At 46.7% G+C, this 20,701-nt stretch overlaps 1 protein-coding gene across 3 annotated transcripts in view; it reads left to right on the plus strand.

Moving 5' to 3' along the window:
- Nucleotides 1-20,701, plus strand: part of PLXNA4 (plexin A4) — a 561,131-nt gene that overhangs the window by 408,876 nt on the left and 131,554 nt on the right. For all 3 annotated transcript variants that reach the window (XM_045511048.2, XM_045511049.2, XM_010947522.3), the window contains one exon: nucleotides 3,231-3,362. In XM_045511048.2, coding sequence (XP_045367004.2) covers nucleotides 3,231-3,362 — 132 coding nt within the window. The remainder of the gene's footprint in view (nucleotides 1-3,230; nucleotides 3,363-20,701) is intronic.

A 20,701-nucleotide genomic window follows, 5' to 3' on the forward strand; every position in this document is an offset into this window, starting at 1 on the left:
CGTACCTGACACATACGTTCCTCAGTCACAGCAATTCTCGTTGCTGTTGTTCAGGTAACAGCCCAAGAGCCAGCAGCTGGTCCAACCTACCTAAGTTTTATGATTGTCCATCATTCAGTGCATCCCACCACCAGCTCCTTTCATCCATGTCTCGTGTGGGATTCCTTCAGCAGACGGATGAATGGATGCTTTGCTTTTTGTTTTCTGAAACAAGGAGTGGAATGGGGTGAGGTGGGGTGAGGGGAAGAACCACCTTTTCAATGACTGATTTCCTGCCCTGGCAGAGTGTTCGAGAGGGGGCTGCAACCCCACCCTGCCTCCCTGGGAAAACTTGCCCCATCGGTGCTCCCGGGTCCACCCCTCTGTCCCTGCCCTAATTCACCTAGTTTCCTCTGATGTCCACCTGCATTCAGCTCATCACTTCATCCTAAGGAGCAGGGACGTTGGAACCAAATGATAAAGACAATCACTCAGGCACTGAATCCAATTTCCCTTGGAGCTCAGACCACAAGGTACTGGACGGGACTCAGTTCTGCCAGCATTCCCGAGGGGCACCTGCTCCTGCCGGTGGCCTTAAGGGGCTGGAGCCCAGCCAGGCCACACAGTATCACTCTCGTGCTGCTGCTCCAGGGATGATTCACAGCTGGGGATGAAGCCCGGCTGGGTTGGGGGCCAAGGCCATCACCACGCAGTCAGACTTGGGTGGTAATCCCAATTGGTTTTACATGAGCTCTGGTTTCGTTCAGATTAAGGAAGGACCTGGCTGGGGTGGACATCTGGTGGCTTGGGGGTGGGGACAGAGGAGGACGGCTGTTGGAACCCAAGGCATTTTGATTTTCAGGAATAAACATATCTCTTTTTCATTCCTTTGCCAGTTTTTGTTGTTGTTGTTTTCATGAGCTTAACAGGAAACCTGTAAAGAAGAATTTGAATTTCATTCATTTATTTCTTCATTTTTAAAATAAATATTTTTCAAGCTCAAGTGTGTCCGCTTTAGAATCAGGAATGACTGGCGAAAGCCTCCAGGATTGGATAGGCCAGAGGCACACGCCAACCTTGGCCCCCACCTTTCAGTGGCACCCCCAGGAAGCAGACGTGAAACCCACCAGGGAACAGGCTTCCTCATGTAACTAGAGCGGTAGGAGAAGCGCAGACTTCAGAGTCAAGCTGGATTCTCATTCTGTCGTCAGGTTGAATACTCAGGCCAGTTGTCTGATGTTCTGCGTCTCATTTCTCTCATCTATTGTATCAGTGTATTAGCTGGGGCTTTTGATGTTGCAGAAAACCTTTTTCTTACATTAACAATAAGGAAACATGTCCTGAGTAACTAGAAAGTCCATGCCACATGGCAGGCTTCAGTGGCTCAGGGACGTCACCAAAGACCGGTGTTTTTCAGTCTCTGTGTCTGACCTTCCCTGGCTACAGCTCCCCTCCTCCCCTTTTTATAATGAGAGAGCTTCCAACAGTTCTCAGAGCTACCTGTTTCTCTGACCCTCTCAAGGGTGAGGAGAGATGCTTTCTTCCCCTGTCACGAAACACAGTCCCTGCTTTGCTCTAATTGCACTTGTTGAGTGGTTTGGGTCCGCTTTCTCTCCATCGCTGTGGCAAGAGAGTAACGTTAAAGAGACTTGTTTCTGCTCATGGAAGACCACCCCAGGAAGCGGGGTGGAGGGGGTCAGTCCCATTTAAAAGGTGAGAGAGGGTGTGATGAATGCTGTGGGGGCAGGGCGCATGCAAGCCATGACAAACGAGCACTAAACCCATCGGGCTGAGAGGATTATATCAACAAGGAATTATGTGCAAAACCATCTCCCAGTACCTGACGTCTAGGAAGGGCTGAAAAATCATGCTTAAGAGGAAGACAAGCAAACCAACAGGGGGATCAAAAGCCTAAAATCGAATACATGAGTCACACACTACCCGGGGTCAGAGTTCACTGAACTCAACAGAAATGAGAGGCAGCAGACTTTCAGATGAATGGATGCCATCGGATGACACTGATGTGATGTACCTTCTGTAATTTCGTTCCTCTGAATAACTCTTCTGTTCTCCTTGATCTCGTGAGAGACTAAAAATTAAATATTAAAAATTTAAAATAAGAGTATATAATGGGAAATATTTGGACTGTGATTTTTCCTTTAGTTTTGTTATTGAAATCTCTACAATTACACTGCAGTATCTTATACTTAGACAGATGGCATCTACCCAGGTTTAGTGATTCCCCAGCCATCGTCTCTCCCTGTCTCCCTCTGGCTTTCTCACCCTTCCCACATTCTGGGTAATGTTTGGTCCCAGCTTACATGGATGGGGTTATTAGCTCTGCGCAGTGGTTGTGGCAAACCTATGAGCTCAGACTTGTGATGATTCCAGAGACCTGGGCCAGGCAAGCATCACATTGGGTTGGGGAGCCCTTGTCTTTTCTAGACTTGGGGACTGTGGACAAAAATCTTTCCTGGTTGTCACATTATCCGAGCAGCCCTAGGGAAAAAACCTGTAGATGGCCAAGAGATGACCTAGTCTGCTAAGTGTTCTCGGAAGATTGAGAATGACTCATGCCCAAAACACATTTTCCTGGAATGCCCACATCCCCTTCCCTGGAGACATGAATAGAAACTCTAGGAGGTTTGGGGACCCTACATCTTTTCCACAATCTGAGGCATAAGCCAGTGGGTTAATGGCCACAACAAGCCCACCTGGTATGAAACTTCTGGGGTTGGATCCTTGCTGGGTCCCCCCAAGGTACAGCAGTGATATTGGGTTGCATTTTCAAAGAATCAACGCACATCCTTATATCCAAATTTTTTCTGCTAACAAATGTGGCAAATAATACTGCCTTTCTGTTATAGGATGATGTTTTGATCTGAGGCAGCTTCAATTATCCTCTGTTCACCCAAGCCCCAGATTCCTCTCCCCTGCATCAGCCCCGTCTTCTTTTCCAAAGATGTACAAGCAAAGCCTCAGAGACTCAAGCGTAAGGCACAGTGAGCCAGAGAGAAGAACGCCAGATTCTCGGTGCAGCCCGGCTTGGTCTCCCCCTCTCGCCTTCTCATTGCCGTTCTCAACACGAGGCCCTTGGTGGGCGGGCGTCACTCCTGCTCCTTTGGGCCTGGCCTCTGGGCACCATGGAGGCAGAGCTCACTGCATCCCCCTTGCCTGTGGGAGGGGCTCTGGGCTGAAGCTCGACTGTGGGATCTGAACTCACCTTGGTGTCCCCTTCCTCTTCTCTGCAGATCCGGGTAGATGGGCCCAGGGGCAACGCCCTCCAGTATGAGACGGTGCAGGTGGTAGACCCGGGCCCCATCCTCCGGGATATGGCCTTCTCCAAGGACCACGAACAGCTCTACATCATGTCAGAAAGGCAGGTAAGGCTCGCTGAGCTCTGTCGGACATTTGTCTTGCAGCTAAGGACTAGGCTGTGGCTCCTGGAAACCTGCAGGAGGCCAGCTGCAGAGAGGGGATGTGATTTATTTGGCTCAGTGTGTATCCTTCTGTTCTGCTGCCTGGGGACGGAGGCTGAGAGCGCTGAAACAGGGAATGAAGCATTTCAAATAGCAAAATATCCGTGAGTCGAGAACAAATCCACTAACTTCAAAATGATGGTGTGTAGAGGTGCAGGGCCAACATCTGCTCTCTTTTGAAGTCACGTGGTACAGTTGCCCAAGGTTTTGGTCCAGATCTCCCTACACACTGTATAATCTCCCGCCAAGGTCACCTTCCTGGATCCTGGAGGTCTATGGTGGGCGAGGATTTGTTGGCCGAAAAACTTAGTTGAGGGAAGAGTCAGATGGACAGAGTCAGAAAACAGGGCCTACGCATGTGAGAGGACATGATGTAGCCTGTGTCCCAAGCCTTCATGCAGCTCTAACATGGAACCTCCAGCAAATCCCATGAGGTCACGCCCACAGAACAGACATGGTGCAGGGGTTGCTGTTAGCTGATGTGGAGTAGGAAGTAGCCAAGTTGGGTTTGCTTCTGGAACTCAGCTGAGAACTAAGTTCTTCAGGGGCCCCTGAGCTCAGAGCAGGACTCACATCTTTGCAGCGGGCAAAGGAATCCATTTCACCTGGAAAATTCTGTACATTTAAGGGTATTTCCTGGAGGGTCCTAATTTGCTGCCCAGAATGTTCCATCCCTCAAGACACAGCCCACCCCAGGTGTGGATTAGCACTGCCTTACCTCTGCCCCGCCGTGTCCGTGTGGGGATGGGTCATTCTGGGAGCTGGCCTTCCAGCCCATGAATATGTATACATTAGCTCTGAGTAGCAGAGGCAGATTCCCCCGTCTTATTCATCTTCATTAGCGAGGCCTGAACTCCCCAGAGGGCCTTGCTGACAGAGTCTGGATTGTTCTGCCCGTCCCCTCTCTGCTCCGTGGGGGAGATAAATGCCACATTATGCCACCCACGGGGCTTGTGCATTATGCCTTGATAGCCCACAGCAGCTCCACCCACCCCACGAGCTCGATGACATCTTCTTGTGGTGCGGGACCCCCCATTCAGCCACACTGGGGCCCATTGTGGTGCCTCTGTGGAGGCTGCCATGGCTTGGGAATGGCCCTATATGGGGCCGAGAGGGGAGCATTTTATGCCAGAAGTCAGGACCGCTGTGAAGCTGGTCCTTTACTTTCATTCCCTACTCCTTTTCAGCGGGACCATGCCCCCCCTCCCGGCCTACCTCCAAGGCCCCAGACACTGAGGGGAAGCAGCTTTCCTTGCTGGAATGAGTTCTTTGGAGAAGACTCAAGACCTCCTCAGGCACTGACGATTTCAGGATTTCTTACCTGACCTGAAAGCCAGGATTTCTGAACCTGGGACTTAAAATATCTAAAAACTTCCAAACAGGAAAATAAAAGAGCTATGCGGAGCTCCTCTGGGTTGGGATTCTGAGCTCCCTGACCTCAGTGGTTGCACTTCCCTGAGAGCATGGCCAGTGCAGAGCAGGCTTGGCTGCAAGGCACACGGGGAGCTCTGGATTATGGGCACGATGGGAAGGAAAGGAAGGTACGGAGTTCACAGAGTCAGGGCCTTCATCCATTATGGAGCTGCTCCTCACAGAGGAGGGGTGGCCTGCCTCCAATCACGGTCCCAAGGCCCCAACATCTGGGCAACACTGACATCCAGCTGGGTTGCACGTTCTTTGTGGGGAGCAGTAATACAGCACGATGGGTCATGCTCAAGCCTCAGTGTCAGGACATTGGAGCATGAACCTTGGTTCTACTATTTACCAAGTGTGATCTCAGGTCAGTTCCTAACCTCTTTAAGGTTCTTTGTTCTCAGCTGTCACATGGGGGTAATAATAAAACCCAATTGCTTTGTTCCAAAGATCGAATGGCATAATGCATGGAATCAGCATGAACCAAGCCTGTCACAGAGTGTGGGCTTGCTAAACGGAGGCTCCTATTCTTGTGACATTGCAATGGGAGTGTCTGGAAATGGCCATGTTTGGAGTCGGGCAGGTGGTGGCATCAAGATTCTGGGTGATCTGTCAGGGTGGAGCTCAGGAGTCCAGGTCAAGGCCGAGGCAGGCTTTTTACTTAGCAGGGGTCCAGTCCCAGAGGAGAGCAAACCCACGCCTGCTGTTTTGAGCGGACAAGAGCAGCTTGGTTAGTCTGTCTGGAGGTATACCAGACCCGAGCGTCAGGACGAACACCTGCCCACCTCCGTCAGCCAATGGGGCAGGCTGGGACTGCAGGCTGAGGGTACCTGCTCAGCAGTGATGTCAGCTCTGCCTGAGAGGCACTTCGCTTTCTCATCTGGTGAATTTTTTCTGGCCCCTTGAAACTTCGCTCTGCTGTCACATTCTCTAATGAGCTCTTCCTGACCTGTGGTTTACGCCTCTACGGTAGCTCTTCTCGGACTGAGCTGAGCTTTCTTGTCTTTCCTACCAGACTGTCAGGAGCTGGAGGACAGCCTGTGTCTTCTTTGTCTGCCTAAACCTCACCTTATAGGCCCTCGATATTTCTTTGATGAATAAATAGGTGAATGAAGGAATGAATGAATGAATGAATGAATGAATGAATCCCCAGTGTCTTCACTGAACCAGAACTGGGAAAGAGAAGGATTGATACAAATGATGTATTGCCTATCTTAACCCCAAGTTTGAATTTATACAATTAAAAGACTGCTTCAGATACAGGAAGCATCTCCCAGTCTTCAGTGATCTGTTTATCACTGCCATGACTTCCGCCCTGTTCTGAACTATTTCTTGCTTTGTGTTTCCATTTACATAAGTTTGCTGGTTAAACTTAAGTAGCCTACTTTAACTAGTTCTTAAATAATAATGTTATGCATCTGACGTGCTGGTTGTATATAATATACCTAATTGTGATACTGTGATTTATAGTAAGAAGTATATATTTGGTCTTCATCCCCATTTCTGGCACAGAACCACCACCACAATCCTTGGAATTTCCTGAGTGATAAGAGCAACAGGAGCTATTATTACAGTTATTTGCAAACTGAATAATCCTATGGCTGGGATATTGTTTCTGTAGTTATGGATGTGTGAGTTCCTCTCGCTTTCTCACCCAGCAAGGGCTGCTTTCCATGCACCCTTTTTCTTGGAGTGGTTGAGTGCACCCTGTTAGGTATCAGTGTCATTTTGTCAGGGTCTGCCTTCTCTTGCAGTGTCATATTGTGTTTCTATCTTTTTCCTTTCTTCTGCATAACTCTGGGTGTCTCCCTAGGGTGTGTGTGTGTGTCCATGCGTGTGCACACATGCACACCTTTCCTGTGTCTGTCTCTGTGTGTCTCCATCAGCCTCCTTGCTTTTTGCACATCTGCATGTATGTCTATGGTGTGTATTTACTACAACTGCAATCCTCCCAGAGGAATTTCTATACACACTGAAACCAGTGCGATAAAAACCTGCCAAGCTGATGGGAGGGAAGTGAGAGGAAGTGTCAGTGAGGCAGACAAATGAGGAGATGGGGTGGCAGAGCCGGGGCTATCCTCCAGTGCCCTGGAACGACCACCCCCTGCCAGGGGGTGGGGAGAAGTAGCTGTTCCCCCCCACAAGGCGAGTCTCTTCTTTGATAGACCTCAGAGCAAGTGGCAGATTTCTCAGTAAATTTCAGCATCCCTGCCACCCCACACACCAGCTCCCCCCTGCCTGAGAGCCAGAGGCCTTAAACACATGTTTCTGCTTTCGAGACACACTTTCAGTTGTGTCTGGGCGAAAGCCATCTCTCATGGTGTTCTTTGTTTTATTGACGCTTGTTGACAGTGGATCTGCTTCCAGGTGCCTGGGAACATCACAGCCAGTCTCCCTTATGAGCAGGTGGCACTCAAGTCCTAGCTGTGAACCAGGACACAGCCATCCGCAGGAGCTGAGGAGGTGGGTCCACCTGTGGTCAGAGTTACCTAGGAAAGCACGGCCAGGCAGGGGCAGCTCTGTTTGGCTTCCCAGCATAACCCAGTAGTGAAACAGCAAGGGCCATCTTGCTTTATAACAAATCACCAAGTCTGATTCGTTCATTCACTCAACAGATATTCACTAGGTACCTACTATGTGCCAAACACCAGCCTAGGCGCTGGGGACTCAACAGTGAAGAAACAGGTAAATAGCCCTGACTTCAGGAGCTTGCGGTTTTCACAAGAGGAAGGAGCCAAGAAGAACCAACCTGCGGGATAAGCCCTACAGTAGGTCAGCAGGTGATCAGTGCTGCGGAGCAGGGGCAAGGGGATCAGGAGGACTGTTCAGGGTGCAAGAGTTTACATTTTAAACAGCATGATCAGAAAAGGCTTCCCAGGGAGCAAGGGTGTCAAAGTGAAGGAGCCTGTTGAGGACCCCGATCCCCTTCCCTGTTTTTTGTATTTCTTTTCGAGCTCTTTGCTTGAGGATGTGAAACTGAGAGATGGTGAAGGCTGCATGGGGGGAGAGAGGGGGTTGGTGAGAGGATGCTTTGTGAATGTGATTTGTACCATGTTGTGAGTTTCAAAAGGAAGCTCAGTTCAGGGGAAGGTAGTATTGGGGTTCAAGATAGACAGGCTTCAACCCCTAATTGAGTGGAGCCTCTGCTGGGGACTCTCCGTGTGATGAGGGGACCATTACTTCTCCTCTGTGCCTCAGTGGCCCTTCCTGCCCCCTGCCTGCTTCCCAGAATGACCCAAGAGTAGCCAATGTCAGAAATCTGACAATCTTGGGGGTCTATGGACATGGGTCTCAAACAAGGAGCAGTGGTGGAGATAGTTCCTGCTGCCCAAGGTGATGGGCTCCTGTAAGAATGATTCCACTCTCTTGGTGCTGGGTTCCTGGGCACATGTCGTCCCTCCTGCCACCTCTGCAGGGCTAAGCTGTCCGCTCCAGTTTGCATTGGGATGGCTGACACCTTGACAAGCTCATTTGGACATTTGCTCCCGGCACCCAGACGGGGCTGTTTCTGATAGCTCCTGGGAGAGGGGACTTGAAGTACAGTCCTGAGAGTGAGTGACAGCAGGCCAGCCACCTCAGGCATTCGCAGAAAGAGAAAAGCTGTTGCCGTGTTTCACCCAATTGCACTCAGGCGGAAGCCTTCCCGTTTGTCTGGAGCTGATCCCACAGATTCCTGTGCATCATTACTGAGATGCTCCACTTCTCCCTTCCTTCTTAATAAATGCAGAATGTCTCCCTGGAAGGGACCCAGATGGGAAAGATGACTTCCTACTCCAATCTCCTGCATTCCTTCGGTGCTGGTACCTGGATTCTCCATAGCATCATAAAACTTTAGAACTGGAAAAGCCCTTTCAAGACTTCTCAGGTCCCACTCTCTCTTGCTGCCTTTCTCCCTATGATTGATGAGCAAACTGAAGCCCAGAGAGGTGCATGGCTTGTTCAGAGTCACACAGCAGGTTGGCAGAGGAGCCAGGTTAGAACCCAGCTCAGCACCTACTGCAGTGTCTGTGCCAGGCCCGCCTTCCAAGGAGGAATGTGGCGCTCTCCGTGGGTGCAAGAGACCCTCTTCATCTCCGAGTCTACCCAGCAAGACAGTTCTGTACCCCAATCCTCGGCTGCTGAAACAAGCCTTAGAAGGTAAAGGACTTGCTGGCGGTGGGACAGGCTGAATGGGGTGCTGGGGTGACAGGAAGAGCTCAGAACCACCACGCTGCCCCCGAAGAAAGACCCGTGGTTTACTCTTCCTTAGCCCCAGCCTGATGCAAGTTGGGACAAGAGCCCCCTTCTATTCTAGAACATATTGGGGTACACAGGGCCATAGACACAACCGGGACACCCCATAAAGGCTGTAGGCAGAGAAGCACCCTGCCACCAACACACTCCTTTCCCAACAGACGTGCTTCTAAGGGGTCACCCGAGAGGTCCGAAGTCTCTAACATCTGAATGTGGTCAAGGTTAGTAGCCTCCCTGAGATGAAAAAATGACCGTGGCCTGACATTTCTAAGACGGTCATGGGGGTGACTGGGAGGCAGAAATGTGCCACAGGATGGTCATGAATAGACGTGAACATGAGGTTTCATCCTGACCCTCAGCACTCACCAGCTCTGCCGCCCAGAACAAGGCACTAGAGCAGAGTTTATGCTTCAGTTTCTTCATGTGTGAAACACAAATGATAATAACCAGCTTCCAGGGCTTTTAGGATTAAAGGTAATACGTGTGACATGCCTAGCGTGGGTGGGGTCATCACTATCGTGACTGTGATTACGAGTACTCCCGGGAAATGGTTGCTGCTGGGGGGAGGGACACCTGGACAAACTGCTGTTTGGTGGCTAAGGGCCAGTTCAGCTCTGGCCACCAGCTCCCCAGGATTCCTGGGTACCCCCAGTCCATTTCAGAATCCCCCAGAAAGGGCTGAGCACTCCCTTCCCACCTGTTAGCACTGAATCCCAGGAGCCTGAAGGGTCCGGGGCCTTGGTCTGCCAGCCCCGTCGGACAGAGCTGTTCTCTCCGCAGGGCTTGGTGGGTGTTCCTTTGCAGCTCTACTTCCACTCTGGGGAAATAATTTAATTTGAGTCCAGCCCCACTGGACTTGATGTTATCACAGACTGGCACCTGAATAGCTTCTGGCTCCGCACCTGCCAGGCGTTCTTGAGCAGGTGAGAAAATGGCTCGTCCTCCTTCTCTGTGCTCCAAGCAAGAGAAGAGCTCATATATAAAGGCAGAGTGAGGGTGGAGCGGGAGGAAAGACAGGAAATCCAAGGGCCAGGTGATTGGGGAAATGCCCTGGCGGCTCTCCGATCTTGAGCTCCATTCAGCATCTGTCTCCAGCAATTGCCCTGACAGTCACATCTCCTTTCTACACTGTGTGGTGTCCCAATACTTTCTGAGCACTTGAAGTGCTGTTGTGAAGACGACCACCTGGATGTCCCACTTAGCAGCTCATGGGAAGACTCCACAGTGCGGGCAGGCCGTGCCAGGGGCCGCGTCTCTGCCGCCTTTCAGGCCTCTCCCCATGTGGATTTATTAGTGCCCACTGTCTGGCTCTGGGCAGCATGGAGAAGAGCAGAGGAGGGGCTGTTCTGGAAGCTCTGTTGGAGCAAGGTGGGCACAAACTCCAGACTACAGGGCATGTAGGGAAAGAATGGGGTCCCACTGTGGGGACTACCTGGAACCCCAAACTCTTTGTGCAGTTGGGGCTTGAGAAGAGGAGGATGTCAGCCCGAAGGGCCACTCTCCTCCCAAGTGGGGTGGGTATCACGAGGACTCTGGTCCAGAGGCTGGAGCTCTTGGGGTGTTTCCCAAGATAAGCCGCAGCTCTGTGGGTGCCCCATCCCCTCTCACAGTGGGTGCAGACGGGACGGCATCTAAATGGAAGTTTTTAAGTTTGGTGAGAACTGATTTGATTTGTGCTTGAAGTTCTGCAGAAAGAGAGGCTGGAAATACTGGATACTTAAATTGTGTACTCAGTCTGAATATTGATGAGATTTTTCAAAAGTAAATACATATGTGTTAATTTGTGCCATTGTTCAAGATGACTTTGTTAGTGTTAGTGATGTCACAAGACATTACTAAACACAATATAGGTGTAAAAGTAGACATTACAAATGGCAGAATTAGATCTGACCTGAGTCCCTTAAGTGCATTCCACTATCACGTGTAAACAGTGGAGACATGAATTTGAAACTAACTCAGAGAGGATGTGATCGTTTCAAGGGAGTGAATAATGGTTGACGTGGAGACTGTCTGGATATTCATTTAAACAAAGTTGTGCAAAACAGTGAAGGAGTGGAGAAACAGGTATAGGAAGAGGTATATCCTCCTCGAAAAGGGTTCAGTGCTGGTGCTGAAGCCTGTCCCATCCCTGCTGGGTGACTTGAGAGTGTCCAGAGCATGAGCTGGAATCACCAGCCCTGGTTTCCAGTCCTGGCTTTGCCACTTTCTACCTATATGACTTGGAGCAAATTGTTTAACCTCTAGGTACTCCAGTTTTTTCAGCAGTAACATGGGGAGGCCAGTGCCCACTGCCTGGGTGGTTACAATGAGTGAATTAGAAAATGTACATGCAATTCTTAGTGCAGTGCCTGGCGCTTAACAAGGGCTCAACAAATCCTAGCCTTTATTATTTTCAGTATGCTGGTCTGTTAGAAGGATGCCTGTAATTTATTGAAAAAAAATTCCAACTATAATATTTTTACTTCCATCATTCATACACCCCTATCTCCTCCAGGACATATCAGGCGCCTGGTTTGGTTTGTTTGTTATGGTGCCCAAAACGGTGGCCTCCGCGGGCCACACTCTCGGGTCAGCTACCTCCCAGCCTGAGTCTGAGCCCCTCAGCTGATCCCGCCATGGAAAGGAGGTCACCACTCACACCTCAGGTGCCTTCAGGGTGAGAGGAGAGGCCCCTCCAGGGAACCCTCCTCCCCTGCAGCCACTTTTAATCCGCAAGACTTGGAGATAACGCTCACTGTCATTACGGCGAGGGCATCTCAGGATGGGAGCAGGACACACCTGACGTGTTACGTGTACACAGAGCCTCCCGCCTGAATCTTCCCTCAGGACCACATTAGATACCACTGTAATCCAGGGCTCCCCACATTTTATTCTCAGAACCAAAGTTTTTCAGGATATTAGAAAAAATAAAAACAAAAGCTTTCTTTGATCAAATGCATTTGGGGAAGTCTGAGTTAAGCAGATACCTTGACTGGCATTTCTTAAACCATCAGTGTGCTAACGAGCATTGTAAATCTCCAAGCTAGGGGTGGGCGGCAAATTTAGGAGACTATGTCTCCCAGGTTCCTTTGACCACAGAATTCACTTTACCAGGAGCACCCTGAGCGGAACCTTCGTTGGGGAAGACTACATTTTTATCCTTTCCCGGCTTTTCCCGTTTCTCTCCCTTCTCATGAACTGGGCTCTTGGGCTGTAGACCTGACCCTGGTCCCTCTTCTGTGCCGTTCCAACTCTAGGCCCAGACTGAATTCTTGGTCTGAATTCTTCTGAGTTCAGGAAAGGAGGGTCCTTTTGATCTGAGCCTCAAGGTCACAGCTGGGCTTCGGGGTCAAGTTTCCTTCCTTCCCGCTCCCTGCCCCCCCGGGCTCATTCGGCTCAGTGCTCCCGAGACTGTCTCTCCTCTATCCCACGTGCTCGGAGGCCTCTTCAGCTCCGAGCTTAGCTTCCCCTGCCTTAATCTGTAGTTCCTTGTCCTTCTCTGAAAGTCAGCAATTTGACTAAAATTACTCAAGTTCTGCCTCTTGCCTGCTGTCACCTTTCAGACGTATGTACGATTCTTACCTGGGTTCCTGGATTACATCGTTTTGCATCTGCTCAGGTGGTTCTTAGCGTAGGAGCCATTGTTTAATCTGATTTGATTATTCCATCTGTAACAATGAAATGAATGCTGACAGCTCGATACTCCTCAGTTCACAATGGTGTAGAGGAGACAGTTCATTTTCATATCGTTTTGCTCCAGAACACTGAAGACCAAACTCTCAAACATTTGGCACCCTTTTTGCTTCTCTAGGGTAGCAATTTTAAGCTGCATTTCGAGACTAGGTGGTGCTAGAATGATCGGATGGGGCAAGGGAAGAAATGGTTAGAACACCTAATTATTTTTCTGTTTAAAATAAGAACTTAGGCTTCACTCCTACGTAATATGCAGTGGATACTGGGTGTTCTTTCGCTGCCTTGGTCTGCATGTCAGCTGTCCATGTGTCAGGAAGGCATGGAGGGACATGGGAAGGCCACATCTCCAGGTGTAGACACTAGTGATCTTCCTGGCTGATTTAGCTTCACTACATGACAACAAATTTGCAATTTCTGTGCAACTGATGTTATCAATACTGTAAAAAGAAAAAAAACACAATCCCTTAAATACAATCTTTACACTATTTTGCAATGAGCTGGGAGGGAGCATGAAAACATTTTGTACAACCCAGAGGTTTTCTGGTTATAGAAATATAAAGATTTTTCTTTTAAAAGAACCAAAATGTTCCACATTTGCTGACCTTTTCAGTTCTGACAAGCAGCTGTCAGAACTATGCCACTTTGCTGATAACTTTGAAAAATTAAACACTTCATCTGCCCCCTCAATATAAAGGTAATGTGTTAACAATGAGTTGGAAAGTAACTACTTTCAGAAAGAATTCATGGCATGGAGAGACCCTTTTGGAAGGGGAAAAAGGATACTTGGAAATATTTTCACTTGTATGTGATTTGATAATGAGGAAATGTGACACTTTAAAAACTCGTATCTCAAAACTTTAAAAACTTGGAAATAGAATCTTCTATCTCCCTAAAAAGCTTCCAAGTAGTTTCAGAGACTTTTGACCCATTTGTTAAAAAAATATAAAACTTCAGCATCTTCCAATTAGTTGAAAGAACCCTGATTGACATCAGAGAAGATGGAAATCTACTACTAGCTGAATTTCAATAACAATCTTCGCATAATTGGTGCATGAAACTGGAAAAAATATATAGCTTGATTGAGTCAGCATAGCCAGCAATGGGCTTTTTTGCATCTCTGTGTCTCTGTGAGGTGTCTTTTTCTGTTATGACAGCCATTAAAGCAAACTATTGAAATAAATTGAACCTTAGACCTCAAAACCTCATAATACTAAGTGCTAAACAAAGATTTTCAAAAATAATGATGCCAATCATAACACATCAGCCTCATCATTATTAATAATTTTCATGGTGACAGTAAAATGTTTGTGTCATTCATTAATAATGGAAAATGAAAATTAAGATGGTATTTTATCTTTATCTTGCTTCATTCTTTCCTAATTTTGTGTATTTTTGATAATATAATGATGTTAATAAGTAGAACATGTGTAGTCTTTATAAACAAATATCTGTCCTTCGTAGGTGCATGCTCAAAAATTGTTTTTTACCATGGGGCATGCAATCAAAATTCTTTAGAGACCCATTGGCCAGTGGAATGTGTAAATTTGCAGCTGCTTTAAAAATTATTCTCAATCTCTGATTTTTCACTTTCCTGTTACCTTACAAAACCACCTCCCTTGTATCCAAGAGTTTGTTGTGCCAGCTCAGACGTCCACAGAGCCCCCTGTGTGTTGGTGCATTGGTGTGGGTGGAGTCATTGTGGTCGGTTTCCTTATTGCTGGATCATTTACCCAGTGACTTCTAGATCTTTCTAGGGCCCAGATCTCTGAACAGCAGACGGAAAATCCCCTGTGGGAGCAACAGTAAGGAATTTGAGATGGTGCCGTCAGATAGAAAATCTTCAGACCAGCAGGTAGCTTTACCATGGCCGTGGCCGTGAAAGCAAGTGGGAAAGATTCTTGTATAAATAGGGCCAGAATGACCATGGAGCTGGAGAACCATTGCGTGGACATAAATCTGTCAGTCCAGAGTTAGCCTTTTCTCATCATGTCTCCCAATCCCTACTCATTTCTCCATCCCCATTCTTTCCTCTGTCCTGTTTTTTGGCATTCCTCCCACTGACCTCCTCACTTTTATCCCAGTCTCGTATCTCACTCTTCCCCTCCACATTCACTTTCCACGTTACCCCTCTCTGGGGAGGGCGGGGGAGCCAGAATGGGGTCAGGCCAGTGTTTTTCAAACTGCTGGTCATGACACATTAGTGGGTCGAGAAATCAATTTAGTGGGTCATGAAATCAATTTAAAGGGTCATGACCAGAATTTTTTTTTAATGGAACAGAATAAAATCGAATAGAACAGTGTCTGTCAAACATAGTAAGGATAAGTACTCTCTCTGTGAAACTACACATGTGCCCTGGGTTGCAATGTAAAATATCTCTTGCCATGAGTCATGGTCAGAATGGTCGCCACTGGTCTAGGGGATAATGTCTTGCATACACTGGCAGTAAGTTGACTTCAGCTTTGAGCATCCAGCTCACGTCTCAAGCAGTGCTAATAACATCATCTGACCCTCCACTAGCTTTTAGGCCAGTGATTTCTCAGTTCCGACAATTTGGCTTCAACAGCTGTTTGCTGACAGTTTAGTGTGACAGCTGTAGGGTGGTGGGTAGGCTTTGGGCAGAGTAAGGCTAACTGGAATCAAGCCTTGGCTTGTGGGATCTGGACCTCTGAGTCTCTGTTTTCTCATTTGTATACCAGGTCAACATTTTCCAGCCTGTTATTTTGTTAAGGAACACACGGGGAGTGAATGTATTTATAGAGCTCATTGGGGTGATGGAGGTCCCCTCTTGACTAGAGGGGACCAGGCTCTGGGGCACAACTTCTCTAGTCATTTCCCGACTGCCCCCAGGGCTGAATGGATCAAAATGGTAGCACACCTGTGGCCCATCCACAGCATCACTGCTGTGGCGTGCCACCACTCAGTTGGGAAACACTGTCCAGATGACCACAGCATACAAATAGGCCTGGAAATCTTTGTCCCTGCCACTCTTTGTGTAGGTCCCCATGCTGGAAACGTACAGATGTGCATGACATCAAGCTTCTGGAAGCTTACTATTTTTTTTCCCCATAAATTTTTTTTTATTGAGTTATAGTCGGTTTACAATGTTGTGTCAATTTCTGGTGTACAGCACATGCAAGCTTATTATTTAGTGGTTGTCCTCACCACCTGCAGTGTGCAAGAGACATTATGTGGTCCAGGGCCAGCGGAGTCATAGTCAGCTTTCCTTTGCAGTGGCTTCTTTTGCCTGGAGCCTTGACACTTGAAAGTTTCTTTTCTTTCTGTGGGAACTGAACACAACCCCTGAACTTCTTAGTTATAATCATAAACCTGAGGCAAGCCAAGATGAGAGGGACAGACTCCAATGGCTCTCCAAATGCCAGATTCTGCGGCATTCACTGTGGGTAGTGAAGGGAATAAAACTAATTACTACCTTCCTAAAGAGCTGAGCATGGGTGGGTACGCCCTTGAAAGTGGCCAGCAGAAATGCTTCTTGCAAACCGTTCTCCCCATGCAGCTGCCTGCAAGTCTTTCTGCTAGAGCCTTTGCTGCCCAAGGACCCTTGCCTCGGGCCATTAACGAGGAGGCTGGTCATTATTAACTAGTTGGCATTGACTGATGACACCAAGCTTTTTTTTGGCTGCACACAGGCTGGTGGCAGGCGCTTAGCTGACCCCTGGAATTTGGAGTTTATTCTGCCATGAAAACAAAGAAATAAATTAGAGCAATGAACAGAAGCCGCCATGATTAGGCACACTGGTTAGAACCAGCTCAACAGCCTCTGGGTCCCCTCCCCAAGGCCACACCCACCAAAATAATCCTGCCTCCCATTCCCTTCATTCTCACTCCCAGATTCCTGACACTCCTCTTCTAGACCAGTGAAGTGAGGAGATTCCTGTCCTATTTTTTTGCCCTCTGCAGCTCAGTAACATGGAAAGAGATCATGTCTATGTAATATCTTGCTTACTAGAGAAGATTCAGAAATTCCGATTTTATGTAAGGGACTAATTCTTTAAAATATGCATATAAAACAGATTGTATGTTAGGAGTACCATGGAAATCTTTCTGTATAAAAAATAACTCTTTTAACACATTCAGCAGTCATTTACTTTGTCAGGTCATATTTGATGTTTTTGACAAGTATGATGCACATGTTATTAAATGATAGCCTTTCAACTCACTTCAAAAAACACTTATTATTGACCTACTAGACAAACTGGCAAACTACAATTCAAATCTGATTGGCCACTGCTTTTGTAAATAAAGTTTTATTGGAATCCAGTCACACCCATTCATTTACATCTCATCTATGGCTGCTTTTACTACCACAGCAGAGTTGAGTAGTGGAGACAAGCCATATGGCCTCTCCAATGTCTGAAATATAAACTAGCTGGCCTTTTATAGACAATAGAGTGATTTCTCCTGAACTGCTACCTGTTCAGCCTCAAGGTCAGGGAGAAAAAAAGGTGGGTACAAAAGGAAGAAGTCTGCTAAGGTCCTTGTCTTCAGGGACCTTACAAATCCATGGGGGAGAAGAATCTTCTCCATAAAGGATAAACTGCCAACAATTTCCAGTTTTCTGCTCAGCCACACGGTGTGTGTCCTCACTCGAGGCATCTGCTTCCATCCTGCTGTCTCTCCAGGGTGTCCTGTGATCTCTCACCAGGGAAATTGTGTGCATGCTTCAAAGCCTACATCCCCCTTTGAGTTATCCTCACCCACAACCTCTGGACTGCACACTCCTTGTTTGTCCCCACCTAGGAGACCCGATTTGTACCATGCAGACTCTCAGTGAACACTTGGAGCGTTGAGATGGATCCTCACATTGATTTGGGAAGATAGGGGAAATCTACATGAAGTGCCTTTCTCTTTGCCAGTTTGAAAAAAATATCCCAAATGGCGCCTAGGCCAGCTCATGAGGTCTCCTCCCTACATGTCATCTAAGGCCAAGACCTTGGCATTGGCTTTAAGCCAAGTGCTGAGAGTTCCCCAAATAATTAAACCGTGTTGGTAATTGTCTTCTAAACAAATCGCTGTCTCTGAAGAATATCTTTTGTACATTTTTTTGTTGTATAGGAAAAAAAAGGGGCCCAATAACTTATTCCTCTCCTGCTTTCCCACTAGTGTCTCCTAAATCCCACCACCACACAAAAGGAATTTTTAAAAAAATCAAAATGAGAACAATAATTTTATGTGACAGGATTATTTATATGGCTATTCTCCCCATGATGAATCCATTCAGGGGCTCAGTACCTCCCCCAGATACCAATTCATAAATCAGGAAATGCTATTACCCACTGGCCATAAAAACAGAGCCCACCCCAACACAGAGGACTCATTTCAGAAGCAGCTGCCCCATTTCCAGGGCAGAAATGAGTTCAGAAAATCCACCTGGCTGTCCAGACAAAGGAGAATGTCTTTTATTTGATAAATAATCAGTCTTTCCTTCCTCTCAATCCCTTCTCCCCTAGAAATATGTAGAATTAATGGCACAGATATATGCCATTCCACAGAAATAATAACAGAGCTAACTAGATTGAAGTGGGGCAAAGGGCAAGAGTAAGGGTGGTGAGGAGCCTGCAGATTTCCAGGGAAACCTTTCCTATTAGCTGAAATGCAGTCCATGAACCAGCAGCTTGGAGACAATTTAGTGGAAGTCCTCCTTTCTGGGCATTTCTCCTGTAAGCGTCCGTCAAGGACAGGAAGAGAACCAAGGAGAAGGGTTGGGAAGGAGGGAGTCACTGCAGAAAGGACTGGAGGGAGTAGTTGCTGGATTCGTTGGTGATCCCTCCAGTGTAATCACGGACTTCATTTTTATCTCAGTGGATATGTTTTGGGATGGGGAGGGGCCATAAAGAGAGTTCGAGGAAACAGAAGAAAGGAGAGAGAATGAGAAGGGAAGTGTCAGGAAAACTCTTCTGGGAGTACGGCCAAGGTCACTTGTCAAACAGTAAGGTTACAGCAGTAGAAAAACAGATGGTGCCTGTGCATTTATGGAGCTGGCATTCTTCAGGGGTGGGGGTAAACAATAAACAAGTTGACCATAGAAAATAAACTTATGGTTACCAAAGGCGGAAGGCGGTGGGGAGGGATAAATTGGGAATTTGGGATTCGCAGATACAAGCTACTATATATAAAATAGATAAACAACAAGGTCCTACTGTATAGCAGTAGGGTGGTATTCAATATCTTGTAGTAACTTATAATGGAAAAGAATCTGAATATATATATGTTCATGTGTAACAGTCACTTTGCTGTACACCTGAAATATTGTAAATCAACTATACTTTGATTTAAAAAAATGGTTACAATGGTAAGCAATATGAATTTGCTGTATAATACAGGGAATTATATTTAATATCTTATAATAACCTATAATGGAAAGTAATATGGAGATATATAGGTATAGATATGGACATAGATATAGATACAGATATATAACTGGAAAAACAAACAAGTCAGCGAATAAGCAGCCAAGATAGTTTTCTTCTGGTGGTAAGTGTCCTAATGGAAATAAAACAGAGTCACATGATAGAGAGGAGCTGGGACTAGCGATGGCAGGGGCAGGTTTAGGCTAGGTGGCCCAGGAAGCTCTTTCTGATTAGATGACATGTGAGCTGGCCACTGACTATCGGTGGGGAGAACATTCTAGACAGAAGGAACAGCAAGTGCAAAGACCTGAGGCAGGATGTACCTGGTATATTCAAATAAGAGAAAGATAATCACCATGGAGAGAGAAGACAGGGGCAAACAGAAGCCCACACTGATGTGCAGGAGGCAACTCTGGGAACCCCCAACAGTGCTAGGGTAGTGCTAGCCCCAGGTGTCAGTGACTAACTTTGCTCTAATTCATCTAGTATAGCAACAGTCAGGGAGTCAGGCAAAAAATGTAGAGGCCTCTTCTCTCCTTTTATAGCCTGGACTGGCCTTTGCTTGAACATCTCCTAGCGCAGGAAAGAGATGCTCTTTGATGAAACAGCAACAATGATGAGAGCTAATAGTTGCACACTGCTTAATGTTATCCTGGCAGTGTTTGGGGGTGGGGTTGTGTCTTGTGCCAAGTATCATCTTTTTAAAGCGTACAGCTTTAAAAGTGATGGAACAGTTCTGAATCCTGATTGCAGTGGTGGCTACATGAATCTATACATGTGATAAAATGGCAGAACTATATATGCACTTTACAACAATGTCTTTTTTTTTTTATACTGGTATTACAGTTTTGTAAGATGTAATCACTGGGGGAAACTAGATGAAAGATACATGGGACCCCTCTGTACTATCTTTACAACTTCTCATGAGCCTACAATTATTTCAAAGAAAATTTAATTAAAAAGCAAAATCAAATTTTTTTAAATGTAAAAAGGAAGAGAAAAACAATTTGAATTGCACTACAGTAATCATTGTTGCAGAGAAGATCCACCATTGGATACAAAAATTAGTGGGCAAAAGTTGGAGGAGAAACAGGATATTTGCATAGTCTCAAGATATTTATTCCAAATATTTATTAGCTACAAAGGGGAAAACAGTAAATTTATAGTGGAGAAACCACCTTAGCCAAGTGACCCAGATTAACATTGTTAGTAACAAGACACATCAGTATCATGAATTCCTTGATAAAATGCACTGAGAAGGACATAAGATCTCTTCTATAATATTCTTGCCCAAAATGCATAAACCCACTCTGTGCAAATGCCTTGGACAAACCCAAAATAAAGGCATTCTACAAAATAACTGACCAGTATTCATGAAAAGTGTTAAAGTCATGAAGACAAGGAAAGATTGTTAAAAATTAGAGGTGACTAAGAAGATAGAGTAACAATAAATTGGATGTGGGATCACAGAACAGAATAGGAAATTAAGTAGAAGAACTGGTGAAATTAGAATAAGACTTAGAGTTTAATTAGTCGTATTTTACCCATGTGCATTT

Source organism: Camelus bactrianus, chromosome 7 (genome assembly GCF_048773025.1).
Source record: "Camelus bactrianus isolate YW-2024 breed Bactrian camel chromosome 7, ASM4877302v1, whole genome shotgun sequence".
NCBI classification, from domain to species: domain Eukaryota; kingdom Metazoa; phylum Chordata; class Mammalia; order Artiodactyla; family Camelidae; genus Camelus; species Camelus bactrianus.